Genomic DNA, 24,750 nt, shown 5'->3' with positions numbered 1-24,750 from the left:
TATGCTATGAATTATGAATCTGTTAGAAAGTTTGCAGATAGAATTACATAATATTCTCTCTGGTGCCCAGCGGTGGATCGGTGGGGCGTTAGGGCTGACGATGACATTGGTCTCGACACTATCGTTGTGTTCCTTGTTTTGTATTCGTGTCGTGTCTATAAATATGTCTGACATAAAAGGGTCACCTTAAAAACTGTTTCCGAATAAACAAATGAGGTTAACGTTTCCTGATGTTTACGAACTATTTCCTTGAGGTATTCGACTGAATGAATGTTAAATCGTACAGTCAGCATCAAAAATTCTGTAATAGCTTAATATATGTTGTCTCTTTAAGTAGAACAAACTGTAAGACTGTAACAGATACAGTGGGATCCGTTTATTATGACTCCGCTTGTACTGACCAACCGCTTACTATGACGCAATTACTATGCGAAGTTTGGTTTTCATATGAAATTATTTGCGACAAAGTCGGATAAGATGACTTCGCTTATTGTCGACCTATAAATCCTATTTTTATGAAATTATGTCCGGTTACACTGACACATTCGCTGGTTTTCGTGGCCGTCCCCACGTCTTTTCCTGCGAGGACGTTTGGTGCGTGCGTGGCGTTTTTGTTGTTTTAATTTAGATTCTCGGTGCAAGTTGATAATTGGTACAAGCTTAATAAAACTCATCTCTCACAAAAGAATTTGAGATTAATTTGAAAAAAATAACAAAAATGAGAAGTTAATCATTAATCAACTATGCTTTATATGAAATCCGCTTAGTATGACGTGTTTGTCACTTCCCTTCCATGTCACTATAAGCTGATTCTACTGTACTTTTAAACGCGAACCTCTAGTTGTTCGAAAAGTATTCCAGTACGTTGCCAAATATTTTTTGCGTGTTTGCGATATTGAACGAAGAGCACCGAAAATGCACCGAAAGCAAATTGACTTAGGGGCTGTGTTTATTTTGGGTCCAAATGGCATCAGTCATAGCGTGCACTTTAAATAATTTTAGCATATTAAATTTAGTGCACCTTGCACCATATGACCTATATATATGTGTGAATCAATGATTTCATTTAATATCTTGATACAAGGCCTATAGCATCATGATTAAAGTGAGGTTGACTAAGCATCGAGGCCAACATTACAACAGACTATGAAGTATGAAAAGATTGTTACGTATGTTATTGTTATCTCAGGCCAGGCTATTTTAGATAAATGTAAAATGACCGATGAATGATGAAAGATGTAAGGTACTTTTAAGACAAACTGATCCTATAAACGTTTAGCCATACTTTGAAATAGAAATAGAAATAATTTATTCGTTAGCACACACAAATAGAAAGTTATACAGAACAGAGAAACATGAATAAAAGAAAAAGTGCCACGAAATGGTCTCACCTCAGCATGTTGCTGGCGACTTCCAGCGCTGATCTTCCGGTGAGACCATCCGGTGAAGCAATCACGACAGGTAACAAAAAAAACAACAAAATTAAAGCTTTGCAAGATTAATGTGAGGTGCAGGTCATAATGAACAACTTAACATAGGTCGAACACCTAAATCTCGAAGAAAAACGGTTGTTTCAACGTTTCATGCGTTTTGGCTGATAAGATGTCGACATATGTGGCATTCCATACCTATTCTCGGTGAACATAAGGACCCTTTACGCATAAACACCTTTTTCTCGATGGAGACATAGTGTCAAGTCCTGTCTTTATCACGCGATAAACTCGATCATAGCCCACATAAACTAATAAAAACAATTCGCGTGGTGTTAAGACATATTATGTCACTCGAGCCTAATGCCGCTCACGCACTGTTCCGAATTGGATTGCATTGCATTGCATTGCTCCAAACAGAATACCTACTTTCTAATCAATTACAATATTCATTTCAAATCTTAGCCTATTATTAACTGGGTACAAAAATGAGAGGTTCTCAATTATAACTGTTTTTGTTTCTTTCGAACAAAGTAGGATCTGGTGCTACATTTACCAGATCCTCAAATGGTATCTGGTAAATGTAGCGGTCATGGGGAGCAGAAGATTTTATTTCGTCTGAATTAGAACTTGGTATGTCTTATGCCGTAAATGCCGACATGCTGTCTAGAGTGCTGTTTATAGTTGCTTGCCACGCAGTTTGCTACTGAATGAATCTACTTATGATAAAACCTAGCTTTGCCAGTGAATATTTAATGATGTTTTTATATTGTGTATTGCTTGATTTTTGCATACAAGAATAAAAACGCATTTATAATTAGTTTTATAGGTACATCCCGCAAATGTCAAACTTATTACAAATACAAGTTTTTGTATAATGAATAGTTATTTACCTACTTGACGATCATATTATTAATTCGTTTAGAACAGACTAGAATAACTTATATTGTAATTTACTATTATGAAATACATACAAAAATAAATAGAAATCATAGGTATATTTTGTATGTAAAATCACTAATAGTTAGCTTGTATTTTATTATGCAACAGGCCCCAAGTCTCTCATATAAGGAGACGTAGTAAAAGTATAGAGATCATATTCTAAATTCAAAATGGCGCTGCTAGTTTTCTGTCTGCCTATATAATTCTTGAGATATAGATAATTGTTTTACATATCACGAATTGTCTTTGATTTGGCGTTCGTTACTGTAACTTGCTGATGTGTAAACAATATTATATAAAATTGAATTGTATTGTTTTAAACATTTCACATTCATTAAAAGGTGATTTTGGATCAGAAGACCGACTTAATGTTAATAAAAGTTGTGTTGATGTATACACAATACACATCGATATCATATAAAACCTAAGATATATATTTTATATGGTTTTCCTAATCTTCACGCACCATGATCCGTATCCGTGTGCGATCGCCCGCATGTTTACATTGTAATTAGAATAATAATGTAATCATGTGACAGAAATAAGCGTTCACACGTGGCGACGTTTGGCATGACACATCCATGACTGAAATTAAACATGCACGTTTATTAGCACATATGTTAGCGGTCTTTGGTCTCACGCGGCAACTGCACTTCTTGATGTAGTAGACAATATACTATCTGCACAGGATATGGGCAGGGGAACTATAATGACACTTCTTGATTTCTCACGTGCCTTTGATGCTATTAATACAAAATTATTGTTATCCAAAATGAAATACTATGGCGTTGAACCAGACTCAATTAAATGGTTTTCGAGTTATCTTAATCGTCGAACGCAAGTTATCAAACTTACAGATAATAACGGTATGTTTTTGAAATCCAAACCATCTATTTTATCTAGAGGAGTGCCACAGGGGTCGATCTTAGGCCCGCTTTTATTTATCCTATATACAGCTGATGTCCGTGATGTAATAAAACATAGTAACTTCCACATATACGCAGACGATATCCAAATCTACATCCCATGTGATCCTGCTAATGTGGCTGTAGCAGTTGCCAAAATAAATGAAGACTTAGATAACATAACAACTTGGTCATCATCGAACTCTTTAGTACTTAATCCTAATAAATCAAAAGTTATGATTTTTGGCTCCAAGCATCAAATAATACAAATAGATAACCATAAACCTATCATTTCCATTTCAGGCGAAGAAATAGATCGTGTTTCTGAATCGCGTAATCTAGGTGTTATAATGGATGAATGTCTTCGTTTTGAAAGTCACATAGCAGATATTGCCCGAAACTCATTTTATAGACTTAAGGTCCTCTATAGAATCCGTGATTTTCTTAGCGTAGACCTTCGAGTCAACCTTTGTGATACGCTAATACTCTCAAAGTTTGATTACGCGGACGTGGTTTATGGACCACGGTTGTTAGCTAGAACTGAACGCATTATACAAAGAGTCCAGAATGCATGTGCACGTTACTGTTTTAGAATCCCTCCACGAACGCACGTGACACCTTACTTAAATTCATCAGGCATTCTTAAAATGACTTACAGAAGAGAACTTCATCTATCTTCCTTGTTGTTTGGAGTATTAAAGTTTTCAAAACCCGAGTACCTCTTCCAAAAGTTCACCTGGCGTTCAAACACTTCTATGAAATATGGTCTTAGATCGGTCAACAACAAATTAGTAACTTTTCATTACTGCACCTCCGCATTTCGAGGTAGTTTTAAATACACAGCAACTAAGTGCTGGAATAATATACCTCCGCCATTAAAGATATTAAATTCTCTTAAAAGTTTTAAAACACAGCTTAAGCGACACCTTCTTCAGATTCAAAATGAACTACCTCTTGGCGGTAGAGCAATACCCTCTTATCTTTGATTATAGCCCAGCCATATAATACATACAATAATGACATTAAATATAATATTATTTACAAATACGCACATTCACACTTTACACTTCAGTATCAGTCTTACCTACGTATAAATATATATCTTAACCAACAAAAACACAAAAAATCCTTTATAATTTTTAAGTACTTATAATAATACTACAAACTCAACAACACAATGCACACTTTCATTTCATACACCTTCCATATACCTATTCTTTATCTTTCTTTTTCTCATTTAATGTTCTTAATACTTAAGGTTTCTTTTTTTTCTTTTATCACTTAATACTTTTTTGTCTTTATTCCTTTTATTATGTAATAGGTACTTGTTTTGTTTCTTTTTGTTTATAGGATCCGACTGAAAACCAGCGTTGCAGTAAATTTACTGCAACATTATGCTGAGTCGAGACTCCTTTTTAACATCACGCTGTCTTTAATGCCAATGTCAATTAATTTAGTTAAGAAGTAATGTATCTAGTTAGGTACATTAGTAAACAATTAACCTACATATTTTATGTTTCATGTTTTGTGATGTTAAATAAATTTTCTCTCTCTCTCTCTCTCTCTCTCTCTTTCACTATTTGCCATGCCATGGCCCATGACTTTGTTGAAAACATTCGTGTATGTTAGTAAAGACGTCAAAATATGTACTTTTACAATGTCTTATTACAGTGGAGAGTGGAGAGAAGCTTGCGAATAAAATAACACTGCAATTATACTAGATAATTAATATGACTTTGTAACGTTTATTGTTTTCGAGACCTACTTTACTTTTCACAATGTGTGTGATGTAAGATAAACTTTGCATAGTAATTGTAAGCCTTACCAGGTAATGGCGCTTATAAAGATTAGTGCCTGAGTAATTATTTTCCATGACATACACATATCTTCCGTATTCCGTATAAGAAGAAAACTGCATCCTACCACATAGTCGTCCATCTAACTTGTAAATCTTGTAAGGGACTGCCATGCACCATTGGTCTTATCGTATCCTTCTATCTTTGGGCTAAGTGGCTCGCCTACTACCACAATATTTACATACTCCGTTTTTAAAAGAGTGGATAGTTTTATACCTACTAACGCGATTTTTAGGGTACGTTGTTTTGTCATTATTTTCAATGAATCTATTACCTTTATTAAACTTTGCTTTTCCTTGTCCCCAGGAATCATGGCAGGACCCCAAAGCCGTAGACACGGGGGCTGTCATAAACATCCTCGACATCGGTCAACAGAATTTTGCAAATGGCGGCGTCGTGTCGCGCTGCCTCTGCGACTTAGCACAATGCTGTAATCTCAGCAATTACGACTACAAAGATATGGTTCCTGAGGTATGTCCAATAATGTCCAATATATCCATAGTGTATAAAATATTGAAGTATACAGGGGACAAAATTTCGCAAATGGCGGCGGCGTGTCGCGCTGCCTCTATGACTTAGCAGCAACTTCTCCAAGGATATGGTCCCTGAGGTATGCCCATGGAGTACCTAACATTATTAGAGTATACCGGGGACAAGAATTTTGCAAATGGCGACAAGGATACGTTTTCTGAGGGATATCTATGGAGTATGTAACATTATTATTGTATAAGGGGACAAAAATTATCGACGTGGTGTCATCATTCCTAACTGGTGGTGGTGTAACTTCCATTTTCTATAGTCTACCTAGTGTATAGACAAAAAACAGACACCGGAAAGGGCAGAGTGTAAGAGACAATTGCGATGTGTAAATCCTCACAGCCTTCGACAGTATTTTCCTGCAACGGCTCTCCTTCAAAAGGACTTCAGGTCCTGCCAACGCCACCACAATGTGTTGGGATGATAGATGCTACGAAAAGTCAAGTGACTATTTCAGTACATTATTTAAGTTTCGATTTTTTTATCAACGATTATCAGTTTGGCTAGGCCCCCAGGGGTTTGCAACTTATGTTACTTATTGTCGGCTAACGTGGCAAATCCCTTTATCTGTTTCAAGTGGAGTTAGAGTTTAGCGACATAAGCCACTGAGGTTGTCTGTTCTGTCCACAGGTATTAAAAGACGAGAGCTTCCAACAAGCCGTCGAAAAATCAGCACTAAACGAAGTCGAGAATAAAGGCTCGGGCGATTCCGTTACTCCAGAGCTCAGGCGAAGAGTGGAAGCCAGGGCCAAGAAGGTGCTCATGGATATCAGCTCTGCCATGTCTAACAGGGTTCTCAAGTGAGTCACATAAATGTTGACTGGTAGAGAAAGCCTTAAGGCATTAAGTCCGCCTTTTGTACTTTTTACTTGTTCTTGTGCAATAAAGTTTAAAATAAATAATAAATAAATATTATACGTTAGTCTCATATTTTTCCCTGATAACGCGCAATGTCTCTGGTATTCCTATATTATCGTACGGTACGACTTTCAGAGAGCTCATTACCCTTTCCTACGCGTTGTCGCGTTACTGCGAATATAATTAATTACAGAGTTAATGACCTGGTTTTCCTATTTCATTGCCATCAAATTGGTTAGTCACCATGTACCTAACCCCAATGGATCCTAGTTATCTTAATAAAGAAATTATATTATTATTGCCCAGTCATTTCCTGTTATCTAGTTAAGTCGACGATGACAGCTACTATTATAAAATTTGGGTTTTTTTACTGAACTTATGGGGAGTCAGCAACCCGCTCCCACCCTGGCAACTTAAAAATAAAATAGCAACTGTTTTACCCGCACTAAATATAGTTGTTTCATTTCAGAATTGTTGCATGGTTGTGTCACAAAGCCGTCCGTCGGATCGCAGGCGGTGGCTGCGGCACGCGAGCGGCGTGCGTCGAGCGTCTCCGCCGCGCTAAAACCGCCGGGTTACCGCTCATCTTCGTGCCTCTACACAGGTTAGTTGTGGACTTTATCTCGTAGCTATAAGATCTACATTAGGTCACTACACAGATTAGTAGCCTGGCTGTCACAAGGCCGTCCGCCGGATCACCTGTGGTGGCTGCGTCACGCGTCTCCGCCGTGCCGCTACACAGGTTTGTAATGGACCTTATCTCGTAGCAACACGGTCTTTATTTTAATAGTTAACGATGATAGTAAAACGAGTACCTTAAGTTTTTGATTTAGGCCACAAGGTGGCAGACCCTCCAATGCGCAAGACCCCCTAGTGTCCAATTGACGATCACCCTATGGTCACCTAAATTAAGAAATCGTTTCTTTTATCGGTAGGTCACAAAGTATTATGGTCGGTGCTTTTTGAAAATGTTTGTTAAAAGATTAAAGATTTTCTGAGGTACGGTGTGTTTTGTCCACAGGTCTCACCTCGACTACATCCTCGTCACCTTCACATTGTACTTGACTGGTCTCCGGCCGCCGCTGGTCGCCGCCGGTGACAACATGAGGATACCCTTCTTTGGGTAAGTTACTGATAACCTGACATAACTATTTGCGTCCTTAAATACTTTTACGACCTTCACCGAATTTATGACGATTTAGTCCATGTTCCATGTCGCGTCCTTGGGGGTTTAGAGGAATTAATACATTGAGTGCCGGGAACCCGCTCGGCGGGTTCTCTGTTCGTAGACGCTTTCCTCTACAAATCGGGAAAACGCTGGAATCGGTTACGAGCGTAGCGCTACGAAAACGTTGGCAGTGCATGCATTAATATAGGTCAAACGAAGTATTTGAAACTTGAGTAAATTCCTTGAACTTCCTTAAAATCTTCCACTGGGCCATCGTACTTTGTCAGTGGGCACTCCAAGACGATATGCCGAACAGTTTGCTTTGGGCATCCGCATTCGCAGCACTCCTGATCACTCCATCCCCATTTTTTTCGGAGGTACGCACAGTGGCCGATTCCTGTTCTCAGACGGTTAAGCATGCACCAGGCACGGCGTGATTCATTGAACCCAGGCGCGTGGCTACGTGGGTTTAGCTCAAAGAGATCAGATGGGACGTCTGCCTGTGACCATTCTTCGGACCAGGCTTCGTTCAGGTTCCACTGAGAGCATGGTTGGTGGGTAAGGAGAGCCGGTGGGTTTCTGGACTTCAACCTTGTACATCTGAACGTAGCCAAGTCTCTGTTGAGAGGCAGTTCCGGCAGCCATCACCTACTTGGACAATTGTAGATTTAGATTATAAGCTAGCTAATAAATGAACAGTGTAAAACACAATTGCCATACGATAAATAAAAAATAAATAAACTTCCTTAAACTTGAGTCAAAAACAGCCTCCTAGCCTAGTTGGTTTAGTAGTGTAGTGATTCTGCCTTCGAAGCAGGAGGTGCCGGGTTCAAATCCTGGGAAGGGCATTTATTTGTGTGTTTATTACAAATATTTGTTCCTGAGGTATGGATGTCTTCTATGTGTATAAGTATTTATATATACCTATGTATTATTGTTTACATCGTCTTCTAGTGGCCATGGCCACAACACAAGCCTTATTGAGCTTACTGTGAGACTAGTTCGATCTGTGTAAAATTGTCCTATAATATTTATTTACAGTACATATGGTGCTACTTTACCGCACTAGTGCGATAATTACCACATTACGTATATGTTGAAAATTTGAAGGGCCATATCATATGTACTGTAAAACGTTGTACAATATACGTGCGAAAAGGTAATTCGCAACTCGTGTCGATTTAAAACCCTTCCTTCGGTCGTTTTTTTAATTTATCGCGACTCGTTGCGAATTTCCTCCTTTTCGCACTTGTATCGTAATGTACTATTGCATTCTCCCGTCAATGTTATTTTATTTTAAATTTAAGTCTCTCTGTACCTATATATCTACTGACCCCTTAGTTTGTAAGTGTTACTAATAAACTGTTTCAGATAAAATAAATGCATTGAATTGAATTGAATATTTACTTATTTATTCCCCCATTTTCTTTTCTAAAGTTTGTAACTTCTTTGCAGTTGGTTCCTCCGAGGTTGTGGCGCTTTCTACATCAGACGCAGGGTGGACGGCTCAGAGTACCACGGAGACCAAGTATACAAGACTGCACTAAGGTAAACTTAGCATCTAATTAGATGTTATACTCGAGGGTGCGGAAGAAAATGCCTCTAAATTATACAGGTTTACTCTTAAAAAGTAAGTTCAATTCGGGCAAACGTTTAAACGGTGGTTAGCATAGGACCTAAGAAGTATAGTGATATAACTTTGGCTTAGAAATACAATGAAAATATTAAACATACAAAATAATTCGGCCCGCAATGTAAAGCAAACACGCAAGTTGCACAACTGCCAACAAGCGTTGTTTATGGACGGTATAGAATTTAGTTGTTGTCAACAAGCGTTGACAGTTACTATAAAAAGCTCGTATCTAGTAATGTTACGTCTCGTATCGTAATATTTGCAGTACATTGCTGCTCGGTAAATTTTAGAAAAATTTGTTACGGCGCCATAATTAAGTGTAACTTTAAAAAAAAACTTAATTCATGATTACACGTGTATATCTGGTTTGATTTATTGCCCTTATTGGATTTACACACTGTATAAACATATGAACGCGCCACATAGCCACCAGGCAAGGGCCGAGTATAGGTGATGGGTTTGATTTTGATTTAAAAACTGTGAAACTGTGAACTGTGAAAGAACCTTAAATAGTCATATTTTTGTTTACGTTTACTTGCATTCAAAGTGAAACTATTAAATACTCACTTTTAATCCTCTACTTTATATCAGGCCTCGCCTGGTTCGGACCGATAAGTTGCCTTGGCCACAATATATGGATTGATTTATGCCTCATTGTAAAATCTAATATTTGTGCCTGATAAAAGTTACAATAAATAGGGACAAATAAATAAGAATTAATAGGGACCTTTTTATGATATGACCGCCTACTTTCAAATTTTATAATTAATTTTGTTAGACATAAACAAACATACTGTAATAAGTACTTGTAGTTTATGTCTAATATTTGACGTGTTTGTTTCAGATCTTACATTTTAAATAGTTTAGCGGCTAAGAATAATCTAGAATTCTTTATTGAGGGAGGAAGGACTAGGACTGGAAAACCGCAACCACCAAAAGGTAAATCTTTCTTTGTAAACTTATATTACCATTTAAATGTAATGGAACTTTAAATAAGATTTCATTAAATATTTATGTTGTAATAAGTAATTGTAGTATGCCCATTAGGAAAAAAAGGATTTTAGTATGTATGTATGTATGTACACTTCATTGCACATAAGACAGGTTGAGATATACAATTAAACAGAAAGTATACAATGTACAAAGGCGAACTTATCCCTGTAAGGGATCTCTTCCAGTCAACGTTTGAGCAACTGAGAGTAGACAATTAAAAATGACAGAAAAACGAACACTATGTGCAGAAAAGTTATGGTTCAATATTTGACACACATAAATATTGCAACATCATTTCTTTAAATAAGCTACAATGTCATATTACCACAGAATAAGTTAATAGTACTACCATACAGAAAGGACACTTCCTACAAACCCGAAGTTTGACAGCGATTCAGGGTCGTATCATTCTATCCCTTTCTAATATATGGCACTATCCCTTCCTGCTATTTAGGGTTGTCAAAATTCTAGTCATTATCTTATCTGTGGTCGTGCACGCAGGTACGTCAAGTTGTGCCAAACCTAATAATTGCTCGGAACAATGCTAAGCCGAACGGAGCCAAGTTTGCCCGAAAGGAGGAGTGTCTCCCCACTGATATTACGAAGGTGTAACAAAATAAGACTTTAAGATGCAGTAGGTTCAGAAAACAGTTTTTAAAAAGTCGTAGTGCTTTTTTGTGTCACAATACGGCTGCCATAAATTTAATTAGCAGTCTTGGGACCTTTTTCCAGGGACTGTATTGATAGAAAAAAATCACGAACATAGGTCTAAAATGCACTTTTTTTTTTTACCAATTATGCACAAAAGCTAAAAATATGACAATTGCTTTCAAAAACAACCCGGCAAGTTCATGTTCTTAATGCTTACTGGGCCTTAAGTCATAATAAGAAAAGTTAGTATCAACTAACGCCTTCGTGAAATGAATTGTGTGTGACTGTAATAACCTAACAACTTGGAGGATATAACCAAACGGAGTAGCCATTAACAGGCGTTCCCCTCTGTCGTAACTCTATGACCAATGGTCATACACAATGTATGGACTGACGTTTATCTGACATGGCTATTTTTACGTTACGTATACATTTGACGTGCTCCTCCCCCGCAAAAATCGGCAGACTGTTTTGTACAGAAAATTACAGACAAGGCGTCTCCATTTGGTTATATCCTCCAAGCCTAACAATGAGTAAAATGGCGCATAATCTACTTAATATTTCACGCTGCTTAGGGGACGTAACTGGTAAGCATGACAACAAACAACTACATAGTTAAAATATACCTTATTTCGTTCCAATACGGTTCAATGCCGTGTCTTAGATGATTTGTCCTTTTATATTTTAGATATAGTTGTGTGTCTACTAACTATTTAATATTGATGTTACTCATAAACGCGTTACTGGCCTGAATTAGCTATGAATCGTTTGTCCTTTATCTGTCATTTTGACTTATGTATTTGTAAGAAAGGGATAAAACATAAAACACAAAATCAGGCCCGTAAAGTTTTAGGAATAAGGGGGTAAGTTTATATAATGTGCATAGGGTATTTGACTAATAGTTGAATCAGTTTTTTTTTCGAACTGTCAAAACAATTTGCCACTATGGAATTTATATGAAACACTAGCAAATGACGTCACGGTCAAGTTACCTACTCTTTTTAGTTCTATACGATTTATAAAATAGAGATTGTGTCTAAATACAGGCAACATCCCTTTTACGCAAATTGATATCGCCGCTATACTTACTCAACCTCGTATCTGCAACACTCATTTGATGACAAAAACACCCGTATTCCGAATGAAAGAAAAGCGACATTTCCATCAAATGATTGTTGCAGATATGAGGTTGAGTAAGTATAGCGACGATATCTAATTTATTGCCTACAATATTTATTGCAATCATGACGACAATTCTGCTATTATCTTAGTATAACTGCTAGGGCTTGGTTGTAGTTCAAAGTGCAAAACAGAGGTTGGTTACTTATTATTGTAGGCAATGACATGCAGATCATGCAATGCAATGATGTTGATATAGTTTAAAACGTAGACATAGTGTATACAAGTAGTTATAGACATGAAACCGAGCGACCGGGGTAAGAGAAAGACATATTCATGTATGGCAGCATAATCTCTCTTTCACTTATACATTTTGGTATTTCGCCATCGCCTCCTCTCCTTGCTAAAGTCGGTGATAAAGACAAAGCATGGCACTATTTTCTCTCATAGGAATCGCTATAAGACTATCTTTCTCTATCAAAGAGTGTCAGGCCCTTGGTTGGAACCGATTTGAAGTGGGCTATATAAATCACAACGAGAAATGAGGCTCCATCCATGCTTTTAGGTATAGATGTGCATAATTTATTCAACAAATTTATAATTTACTTTTATCCTTCCAGCGGGCATCTTATCAGTCATAATGGACGCATACCTCGACGGCACCATAGACGACGCACTTTTAGTGCCAGTGACACTGAACTACGACCGTCTGGTGGACGGTAACTTCGTGAGAGAGCAGCTCGGCATGCCCAAACAGATGGAGACCTTCTGGACAGCCCTCAGGGGCATCTGGAGGACGCTCAATACGAACCACGGCAGCATTCGAGTAGATTTTAATCAGCCTTTGTCGCTTAAGGTGTGTTTTACTTTATGTTAGCCTAAGTACAAATTTCCTTCTAGGCAACGGCTAAAGGGGTAGGAAGAACGGCGGGTAAAGCTGTCAGCGTGTTTTAAACTCAACTCTTGTTTATATACTCTCTTATATTTGTGTCTGTAATTCCAATCATTCATCATTCGTTTCTTCAGCCTCTCTAAATTCTGAGACATGTTATTAAGGGGATCCTATGCCCCAATGACCTTCGATTTGAATCCCTTAGTTTTCTTATGTTTTTTGTAGCTTATCATATTAACAGCAACGGATTTTAGCAATATAGTATCCCATATTTACTTCAAAGTTCATTGTTTTCGAAATATTTGGCATCTAAGTTGAACAATTTTAGACCAAAAAACTGGTTTTCTGGCCATAACTTTTGTGTTAATTAGTTTAAAATTAAAACCTTAAACAAATTTTTAGAGACGTCTAAGACGAACCCAAATATGTAGATTTCGTATAAGTAAGATCTTTCACAGCAATCGAGATACGAAAAAAGTGTTTTTTTAGACAATGTTTAAAACAATCATAAATAAATAAGTATTCATTTTTTCACAATCCGGTAGATAAAAATAGAGATAAAAGATTGAAGAACCGATAGCCGCTTGTCTTATAATTCTATATGTAGTGCAAAAGTAGGAGATACGATTCAAAACTTGTCAAAAATCGATGAAAACCTCAGGTAGCCCCTTAATTTGCCTTGTCAACGGGAATTTCGTGCGTCATTGTGAAATTTTCAAGCAAAAAATAAATTATTGCCGGTTGTAATTAAAATGCTACTGGCATATCGTCCTTATCGACATCCGACAATGTGGCACCTTGCTGGAAAGAGTCACCTGTATGAAATAGCGTAAGTACAAAGTGCGCAGGAGAAACTAAAAGTGAGAAGTTGCACCATTATCAATAAACCATATTTATACGGTATCAAATTCATGCGATTTACACACATAGATATACAAAACAATAAGCATACAACACATTAACACAACATAAACACATAAAAAGTTGACAAATCGATATAATACAGTGGTAGACAAACTATTCAATTTTAGCTATCACTGTATCACACTTGTAGGGGAATGTAGTCCCTCACACTGGAGCATTATGGGACAGTCTGGTTGTTCTGCTATAAAGATGGTGTTGGGAATGTCCCGCATAGCACCCGGCGCACCAGGCATGCGGCGCGCCCACGCAAAGTCGCCTGAAAACAACCCTATCCTATCCTATCGTAGCTGGTATCCCTATAACAACTACGAAAAATGTTTGTCCGATGCTTCATTTGCCACATTTTGATTTGACCAAACAAAAAAAAAAACCAAAACAAAGCCAAATTTTTTGAAAATGGTATCCTGCAGAAGCTATTAGGGCGTAGGGTAGATTTATGTTTTTGTTTCGTTAATGTCTCGATAAGTCCCGTAACACCTTCACACGCGTTTGATATTTTACCACTTGATTCTTGTTACAGGAACTAGCAACGTCGTTCCAAAACTACAACTACCTGAAAGCGCCCATCGAGAGCACCCTGACCCCGCCCAACAACAACTTGGCCGTCAACTTGGACCGCCAGATCTTATACAACCACAGCCACAGCAGCATGTACGGGGCAGATGTGAGCGTCGACCATAAGATGATGGTGGAGGCCATAGGACGGCATCTAGTCTATGGTAGGTACAACAATAACTTGGCCGTCAACTTTGACCGCCATATCTTATACAACCACACATGGATAATATGATGGTGGAGATCATAGGACAACATATAGACTATGCTATGATATAAATAATCTATTACCCAACATAGTAACTACATAGTAATATAATATAAAAGATGACCCCTGATAGAGTTTTTATAATCTCTAGAGTAAAACTATTAGACTGTATGTAACTTGAATGGAAGACGCAAGAACCATACACCTGCAATGACTGCTTAGAACGACATACTTAGTTTTTCCTTGGTTGTTTCAGACGCGGCACAAGCAACAGCCTTCATGTGCACAAACGTAGTCTCCTACGTGCTTCTAACGGAACACAGACGGGGCTGCACCCTCAAGCAACTGAGCCACGCGGTCGCCATGAGAGGCGCGGCCTTGAGCAGGGACGGACGAGATTTAGGATATACGGGAGAAGCGCCCACGTTACTGAAACATGCGGTAAGAATATGATCTGAAGCCAAGAATAACTATGATTCATGATGATGAACTCAAAGTTATGGCCTTGTCTATCCTCGTAAGGCCCAATGTGCATTACAATGTACACTCTGTTTCAAGCTAATTCCAACATTTCAAAAACTACATGAAGTAGCATTTCTTTTGTTTCATTGTTTTCTAAAACAAACGAAAGTCACCCTAATCTACTATACAACACGGTTTAAATTAAAAATAGGGAAACTTTGTATGGTGCCTTACGAGGCTATGTTATATGTATAACAGTACTTTATTCAAGACAGACAGACAGAGACAGACTTGCACATATTTTATTTTGATATAGAAAGGTAGTTTAAAATATATTCTAAGTTATCTATGTAAGTCGCTCGGCGGTAAATCGACAATTTTTTGTAAAAAAAAAACATTTTAAATACTTGCTGTATATAAGGTGCTCGTGAGGACACCGAAGAATTTTGACCACGTATTTATGAGGTCTAATATTATACGACTTACGGTCGATTTATTAAAAGACAATTAATTATGTGATTACTTTTGTATCTAAACTGAATGGTATTGTAAATTGAATTATCATTGTTTCAGTTGGACATGTTGGGCCGCAGCTTGGTCAGACGAGAAGGTTCAGGGGAGAAGCAACGAGTACGTCCGCAGAGATCTATAGCCGCTTCACTGGAGCTGGCTTACTACAGTAATACCGTCGCGGCCCACTATGCCGCGCCAGCTATCGTCGGTAAGCGATAATAGTACATTATTGTCGAGGCTCGGAACTACCTACTTGCTGGCTGAGGATTCGTTTTAAATGGTCGACCTTGGGAGTCCGTTTAATTGAATCCGAAGCCAGCAAGTAGCCTTCCAGCCGAGTCATATATAGTGCTTTTCTCAAAAATGGCGCAATAAATACAAATATAATAGAAATATTTTACAGAAGCAACGTTCTTATGTGTATATTTTCACAGAAAAAAGTGAAAAGATTTGCTTTGCCGCCTTTTTTTTTAAATTAAAAATAGAAGTGTATTTTTCTGCTGAAAATACGCCAACCTATTTGAGACACCTAAATAGTCGCGGTACCAACATTACAATAATAAGTACTGATCATCTGTTTGGCTGTTTAATGGACCTATGCCTTCATTTAATATGGCCACTTCAACTTTTAAAAAGTTTGGAACTCGACAAATAATGGAATTTGTATGCAACATTGCAGTCCCGAAATCGAGACTGCAATGTTTTTAACTTTTTAATTTTTTGACTGACCATAAACTACGCACTTCGCGACCTACTTTTTGACCGGCAACGTTGACTTTGCCGTCCATTTTTGAGAAAACTACTTTAATGTTAATACAATACGGTTCACAATGTAATACAGTATCTCGCAAAGCAATGCCGAGCAAAATATTACCTAGAGTGGTGATAATAAAGCTCAAATTGGCATTGTTAGAAACGTTTTATTTAATTTTTAATCATACTTCTTTTTGACAGCCGTTGGGTTTTACAAAGTACTTAAATACTCATCTTAAATATCTTTTTTTCACAGCAACGGCGCTTGAAAGCATAATCAGACAGCCAAACGCAGACCAGGAGATCATAAGGCATACAGAGCTAATGGAAGCATCGCTACAGCTCTGCGAGATTCTCAGCCAAGAGTTCATTCTCTGCGCGCCGTGCCACCGAGTGGAGGAAACTATGATGAGGGCGTTAGAGTCGCTTATAGCCAGCGAGGTTATCACTCCAGTCGAGGTAACATATTGACAGATCAAACCAAATTACCCATAGTAGTTATAGACGCGCCACCGAGCAACCGGGGGTAAGAGAAAGAATATTCATATACAATTTGGGCAGCATAGGTTTTTTTTTTTTTTCTTGTTATGCCTTTTGTTAGGTTAGGCAATGTCAGGTCGTGAAGGAATTAAAAGGTAGAAAAAGAAAACCGCGTCCGCCGCGCCCGAAGTTTCCCGCCCTTTTTTTTTCATTTTTTCTCTTTCTTATAAATTTCGGTATTTCGCCATCGCCTACCTATGCTGCCATAACCCGACTTAAAAAAAAACCCGGTCGGTGATAAGGACAAAGCATGGCACTATTTTCTCTTTCCTCTTATAGGAATCGCAATAAGACTATCTTTCTCTATCAAAGAGTGTCAGGCCCTTGAAATTACCAGAGGATCATAAATGATGGAGGCATCGCTAAAACTTTGCGAGATTCTCAGCCAAGTTCATTCCTGCGCGTCGTCTCATAGGATCTAAGAAACTATTATTATAGCTAGTGAAGTTATCACACCTGTGGAAGTACCTATAAGATTATAAAATATTTTTGTGCATTTCTTTCTCTCTAATCTAACTTAACTTGACCTGGTTTCTTGCGGTGGCCTTTTCACAAGTTAAATAAAAACCGGCCAAGTGCGAGTCGGACTCGCGCACCGAGGGTTCCGTACTTTTTAGTATTTGTTGTTATAGCGGCAACAGAAATACATCATCTGTGAAAATTTCAATTGTCTAGCTATCACGGTTCGTGAGATACAGCCTGGCGACAGACAGACAGACAGACGGACAGCGGAGTCTTAGTAATAGGGTCTCGTTTTTACCCTTTGGGTATGGAACCCTAAAGGGGCCCACTGACTATCAGTCCGCCGGACGATATCGGCCTGTCAGTTGTAGGGAACTGTCGAATTCTTGTTCTAACTGACAGGCCGATATCGTCCGGCGGACTGATAGTCAGTGGGCCCCTTAAAAAACTTCGGTTAACGACATATAGGACCGAAATATCTCGAAACTTCGATATATTAAATGTTGTTTAATTAGTATGATCAAAGATAGATATAACTCCGTAATAGATGGATACAGTCTAAGGAAAAAACGTGCCTCGAAAATCACGAAAATTTGATTCTCGATCAGAGGGCGCCACTAGTTTTGGCCTACACTCGTATAGAGGGCGTTGACGGTTTCGTTTGTTATTTATAATTTTAACGCATATCAGTGAAAGAACATGGGTCAAAATCATAAAAATAATTAATGCAAATAAAAAAAATCATTTATCCATATTTAATTACATTTTATCGTATTTTTATAAATATTTATTTTTAGTTTTACAGTGTGTCGACAGATGGCAGTGAATTTACTGGGGTTACAAAATTTACTATGACAATACCGCTCTAGTATAAGTTACTCTATGGTATGATTTTATTTCAGAGCAACAGCGGACTAGAAGAGCAGCAGTGGTCGCGGCGGTTCGCGCGGACACTGGACGATGAGGAGATCGAAGATGACGACCGACCAGATCCCACGCTCAGGATCAAGTACCGCGTCTCACAGCGGCCAGAGGCGCTCCTAGAACGGTATGTTACGTCACCATAGATAGTATAGATACTATATTAGATATTACTAGCTTTTGCCCGCGACTTCGTCTGCGTGGACTTAGTAACAGCAGCTAATTCCACCCCGCTTTTTACTTTCTTATGGGATGATTTTCGGGATAAAAACTATTCTATCTCCTTCTTAGGGACTCAACCTATCTCTATGCCAAATTTCATCTAAATCGATTCAGCGGTTTAAGCGTGAAGAGGGAACACACAGACAGAAAGACAGACAGACAGACTTTCGCATTTATAATATTAGTATGGATATAGAGTGGGCCAATGATAAATGCATTTTAAAGAAAGACGTCAATACGAAAAGAGAATTTATCACTGGCCCACCCTATAGAAATGGACAAGTTTGGGAACAAAGCAAATTATTTTATTAAATATTTTTATTTGTGTTTTTCAAGTAGTCACACTACTATATATAAATTAAAAACTGTAATAGATGTCATATATTAAAGAAAAAGTGACGAAGCCCTCCAGTGGTGAAGGCCGGATTCGAACCGGCGTCTTCAGATATCTAGGCTACCTCGCCACGGCGGTACCCCTGGAGGACATCTATTACAGTTTTTAATATTATAGAAATGGTTTACTCATACTCATGCTACCTGAATAAAATCCCATACAACGAAGGTGATTTTGTTGCCGTTTTTTCCGTAATGGTACGGAACAACCCTTCGTGTGCTCGTCCGACTCGCAGTTGGCCGGTTTTGTTTTGAAGGCGGTTAATGAGTGTTGTGTTGTGTTGTGTCGTGTTGTGTCAGCACGCGGCTGCTGCGCACGCTGCGGCCGCTGCTGGAGGGCTACGCGGCGGCGGGGCGCGGGCTGCGCGCGGGCTCGCAGAAGGACCTCATCAAGGCCACGCTCGACGACCTCACTGAAGACTACACGCAGCACAAGATGCTATACGGTTAGTTCTAATAAATAACTGCTGTCTACGTTTCTCTATTAATCTTCCGGTTCTTTATTTCGTGCATGGTGTAAAATAATTTATTACTATACAGTCAAATACCCTATTTCCTTCCCCGGACCTCAAAGTATCTCCATGCCAAATGTTAACTAAACTGAAGAGGTAACGGACCGACAAGAGTTACTTTCTCATTTATAATATTATATAGTATGGATACCATATTTAGTCTCTACCGTATGCTTATGCGGTCAGCTTAAAAAATGCTTTAACGCCACAAGTACATTTTTCTCCAAAATGGACGGCAAAGTCGACGTTGCCGGTTAAAAATTAGGTCGCGAAGTGCGTAGTTTATGATCAGTCAAAAAATTAAAAACATTGCAGTCTCGATTTCGGGACTGCAATGTTGCATACAAATTCCATTATTTGTCGAGTTCCAAACTTTTTAAAAGTTGAAGTGGCCATATCAAATGAAGGCATAGGTCCATTAAACAGCCAAACAGATGATCAGTACTTATTATTATAATTTATCTCAAATAGGTTGACGTATTTTCGGCAGAAAAATACACTTCGTTTTTCAATTTAAAAAAATAAAAAGGCGGTAAAGCAAATCTTATCAATTGTTTTTACTTTTTTCTGTGAAAATATATACGTAAGAACGTTGCTTCTGTAAAATATTTCTATTATATTTGTATTTATTGCGCCATTTTTGAGAAAAGCACTATATATGACTCGGCAGTAAGGCTATTTGCTGGCTTCGGATTCAATTAACGGACTCCCAAGGACGTCCGTTTAAAACGAATCCTCAGCCAGCAAGTAGCTACTTCCGAGCCTCGACAATAATGTACTATTGTAATCGTTTATAATTGTCCAGGCGAGGCGATATCCACCGACGCGATCCGCAACTGCTGGCGCCTCCTGAAGCAGTGGGGCGTCATCGAGCTGTACACGCACAACAAGGTGCGCATGCTCCGCGTCGTGCCGCCGTACGATGCCCAATCGCGTCGCGACGCCGTGTGCGAACACTTGTACAAGTTCAACGTGCAGAGCCCGCTGCTGTGATAGTGACAGTGATAGTAACGTAACATGTGTCCTTGGATCTACAATCTACATTGGCTGGCGAAACCAATGCTAATCATCCGACAATCCATCGCGAAATTTCACAAGCCACTTAAAACTGCACATTCACGACAAAGTGCGCTGTATGATGCCCAACCGCGTCGTGATGCCCGTGTGCGAACACTTGTTCAGCGTGCAGAGCCCGCTGCTGTGATACTAACGTAATATATGTCCTTGGATCTACAACCTACAGAAACCAATGGTAACTGACGATCAACCGACAATCCATCGCGGAAATTTCACAAGCCACTTAAAACTGCACATTCACGACAAAGTGCGCTGTATGATGCCCAACCGCGTCGTGACGCCGTGTGCGAACACTTGTTCAGCGTGCAGAGCCCGCTGCTGTGATAGTGACAATGATGGTAACGTAACGTGTCCTGATATTGAATCGACAATCTACGTTGGTTACGAGATAACTTATTTTGAAATGGGCTAGAATCTGAAACGAAGCCAAATGACACAAAGCACTTGTTATCTATTGAACATGTAAACCATATATTCTATCACGGGGATAATATGTGACAAATAAAGACAGTAACGTTTAAAACAGACAAGACAGTTCGGTTAAATGAATAGAAGACTAAAAGCAACCTTTAAAACTGTCATATTTAGATGTATATCTAACTATTGACCTCGCAATGTTGAAAAACATCCTGAGGTTTCAAACTGATACAATATGTAGTCAACGGTCTAAAGGGTAAGACATTCATAAGATAGTATGTGATGTAGTGTAACTTGCCCTTAAGAAGAAATGATAGCTGGTACATAATATACGTTATTTTATTTTTTATTGTAAACGCTTCGGCTGTGGAATGAGCTCCCTGCCGAGGTTTTCCCGAGGGGCTACAGTATGGGGTTCTTCAAAAAAGGAGTGTACAGGTTTTTAAAGGGTCGGCAACGCGCGTGTAATATCTTCGGTGTTGCAGGCGTCCATAGGCTATGGTAACTGCTTACCATCAGGCGGGCCGTATGCTTGATTGCCACCGACGTGGTATAAAAAAAAAAAAACGCCAACTATCGTTTCTTCTTTATAAGCAGTAGTTTTCTGGGTTTTTACAGTACAACATATAAACATACGCAAGCGCGTATTTATTTTGTACATGTATAAGTAGTAAGTAAAACTGAAAAAGGAATTTGTTTAAATTCCTTAACGAATTTTTGACGTAATGATTTCGTGTCGGGTCATTGCAATTTTAAATGTTCTTACCATAACCATGTTTTGTAGATGATTATACCATAGACAAATTAAATATGATAATTGTAGGTACGGTATAAGTAGTAATATTGACAATTGAAATAGATGTTACTGTATGGTACTGACTGTATTATTTGTGGTGAATATCTGCAAAATATGTGACGTTTTCGACCAAAAGGTACCACATTGTCGCTTGTTGATAAGGTTGATTTCTAATTGAAGCTATATGGAAATAGCTCCTTACTGACAAGCGACAATAAGTACCGTTTTGGTTGAAAATGGCACATATATGCAGCGCCATCTAGTTAAACTATCATAATCACTACGTCATATTGTACGCCTCCACATTTTTGGTTTGTTTATGATTTAAAATAAGAGGTATATAATAGTTTAATTTCCATGCATTATGTTGTTTTTATTAAGTTGTGTGTGAGTGTATTTTGACTGAGATTGCTCAAAGATTGGAGCCAAAAATATGTCTAATATTTATCTGTGATGTTATGTTGTCACAGCGTAAATATTACAAATTGTCCTCTTTAAAATATCGTATCGTATAAGGACAAGACAAGTTATGTCAATTATAATCCTTATCGCATAAACCTCTTAAGGGCCACCATACAAAATTTTCCTGTTTTTTATTTAAACCTTGTTGTACTATACAACCCAATTCATCCCAATTTACTACAATAGTAAATTGGGATGAATTTATTTTGTTTAACCTCTAGCGGCAGGCTAGGAAAATTGGCAGTCACCAAAGTCATGGCAAAAAAGAATAGGGGATATTACTGCAATGTTCTGCTACCAGAGTACAGGACTAGCCCTATGGATGGTATAGAAAGGATACCAATCTCTTATGGCAGAATTGTTGAAAAAGTGACCGCTTTCAGCTTTAAATAATAGTTCCTAATCTCTCCGGTGGCGCTAGTTAGGCTCTGGGACACGAGTATAACATGAACCAACAAATAACCTGACCAAATTACGTAGGTTGTTTTTGGTAGTATTTCGGTGTATGGTGGCGCCGCCTAATTACTGTTTTTTGATGGACACTTTTCATACATAGAGATTTGGCTCCTTTATATAGTCTCCATGACTAGCCCTTTTAGTAAACCATAAAGTAACTTATACATACTGTACCTTTAACAGGTTTTTGACAAGTTTTTAGAGATAATAAAATATGACATTGATGCATCAAGGCGGTTTGTTTACAGAGGACCTACCGGGAAACGCAAATCCGAAAATTTTCTATCTGCCCCTTTATCGCTCGAATATGCAAGTGACAGAGATGTTAGATAAAGAAATTTTCTTGTTTCACGATAGACCCTCAGATTGTGGTAGTGGCGCCCTAGCGCCCCCTACGCAGTGTCGCATAATATTCCCTATTAAAAAACATTAAAAGTAGAACAAAATTTAAAAGTAGTGTTTTCATACGCTGACATTCTATATTTGTGCCATTTTCAACCAAAAGGCCATTTTCAATTATTGTCGCTTGTCAGTAAGGCGCTATTTTCATATAGCTTCAATTAGAAATCAACCTTATCGACAAGCGACAATGTGGTACCTTTTGGTTGAAAACGTCACATTTGAATTTCAACTTAATGTCTGCAATAATGTTTACGAATTATCACTTACAGTTTGGCTCAGGACTGTCTCATTTCAAACATAGACAGAGAGAATCATACTGTCTTTGTCTGACGCTATTACTAGCACCCACAAGAAAGGGATGGGTATAATGTTCCTGGTTCTTACTGACTGACAAGTGTTTGCAAGACATCAATACGATGGGCACTTATTAAAAATCGAATGAAGTTTTACGATGTGATCTCACGATTGGAATGTGTTGTAAGTCCTAACTTGTAGCATTTGTCTTTGATTCATGGCTGGCCGTTGAGACTTGCGTGTTTGACATACAGTTTAAACCGCTTAATACGATTTCCCGCGTAATACGCTATTTTACATTGGTCTGCAATTTTTTTCAATTTCTCGTCCTCCTTTTTGTTCGGAATCGTATTAAACGGATTTTACTGAATTTGAAAATCGTCTTGTGGGGCTATTTAGAACGAAAATAATAAGTGGAGTATTTTTTTACATTGCAATAATTTAAATGTAAATACATTATATAATGTGTCACAGTTACTGCTATAAGTTTTAAGATATCTAGAGCTCTAATCTACAATATCACCAACGGTGGCAACCAAAACGCCGATCCCTGCTCAAAACTTATTAATTCTCGCAGTCTCAAATAGCCCCGCGAAACGAAACTTTTGTATTAAGAATATCGAAATACTCTAAGATTTAATGGAAATTAGAATAACGGTAGCTGGTGTACTCGTTTCTGAGAAATGGAGGAACAAAAGATGAAATAAACGAATCTTTGCAGAAATATGACTTTATATTAAACTTCGACCTCTCTATTTAACCACTAGAACGCCCGTGTCAAAAATTTGCTGCTGAATTGATAACCTTGTAAATTAAAGCTCAAATTGTCTGTGTATACGGGACAAGGCGTTCGACGGGTTAAGGGCCGATTTCTGGGATAAAAACTATCCTATGTCCTTCCATGGGACTGAAACAATTTCTATACCAAATTTCAACTAAATCGGTTCAGCAGTTTAAGCGTGAAGAGGTAACAGACAGACAGACTTACTTTTATAATATTATGGAAGTATGGATATGTACCTATGTTAAAATCTGCAACACTGTAAGTGTTAATTATGTATTAAATTTCCTATTAGGTATAGGCAATAACTATGACTATGACTATGTAATTTTAAGGGTTCCGTACCCAAAGGGTAAAAACGGGACCCCTATTACTAAGACTCCGCAGTCCGTCTGTCTGTCTGGCTGTATCTCGTGGTCCGTGATAGTAAGACAGTTGAAATTTTCACAGATGATGTATTTCAGTTGCCGCTATAACAACAAATACTAAAAAGTACGGAACCCTCGGTGCGCGAGTCCGACTCGCACTTGGCCGGTTTTTATTATTATTATTAATAAATTGATTATGTCGTTCGGTTTCAGGAAGCTTTCAGTCCTCTAACATGCTTATCACCGTA

General features: G+C 38.2%; 1 protein-coding gene across 2 annotated transcripts in view; it reads left to right on the top strand.

Annotated features, from left to right (window-relative positions):
* LOC134750481 (glycerol-3-phosphate acyltransferase 1, mitochondrial) overlaps positions 1-24,077 on the top strand; it is a 57,498-nt gene extending 33,421 nt beyond the window's left edge. Inside the window, exons 5-19 of one of the 2 annotated variants that reach the window (XM_063685655.1) lie at positions 5,440-5,604; positions 6,301-6,470; positions 6,998-7,132; positions 7,550-7,651; positions 9,152-9,244; positions 10,174-10,268; positions 12,713-12,948; positions 14,429-14,627; positions 14,928-15,112; positions 15,707-15,854; positions 16,656-16,839; positions 17,385-17,403; positions 18,304-18,449; positions 19,238-19,383; positions 20,255-24,077. In XM_063685655.1, coding sequence (XP_063541725.1) covers positions 5,440-5,604; positions 6,301-6,470; positions 6,998-7,132; positions 7,550-7,651; positions 9,152-9,244; positions 10,174-10,268; positions 12,713-12,948; positions 14,429-14,627; positions 14,928-15,112; positions 15,707-15,854; positions 16,656-16,839; positions 17,385-17,403; positions 18,304-18,449; positions 19,238-19,383; positions 20,255-20,442 — 2,211 coding nt within the window. In that variant the 3' untranslated portion in view covers positions 20,443-24,077. Of the gene's footprint in view, positions 1-5,439; positions 5,605-6,300; positions 6,471-6,997; positions 7,133-7,549; positions 7,652-9,151; positions 9,245-10,173; positions 10,269-12,712; positions 12,949-14,428; positions 14,628-14,927; positions 15,113-15,706; positions 15,855-16,655; positions 16,859-17,384; positions 17,404-18,303; positions 18,450-19,237; positions 19,384-20,254 lie in introns of both variants that reach the window. The other variant, XM_063685654.1, reaches the window with a different exon arrangement.
* The last annotated feature ends 673 nt before the right edge of the window (positions 24,078-24,750 follow it).

Source organism: Cydia strobilella, chromosome 20, assembly GCF_947568885.1.
Source record: "Cydia strobilella chromosome 20, ilCydStro3.1, whole genome shotgun sequence".
NCBI lineage: Eukaryota > Metazoa > Arthropoda > Insecta > Lepidoptera > Tortricidae > Cydia > Cydia strobilella.
This window is presented reverse-complemented; position numbering and strand designations above follow the sequence as displayed.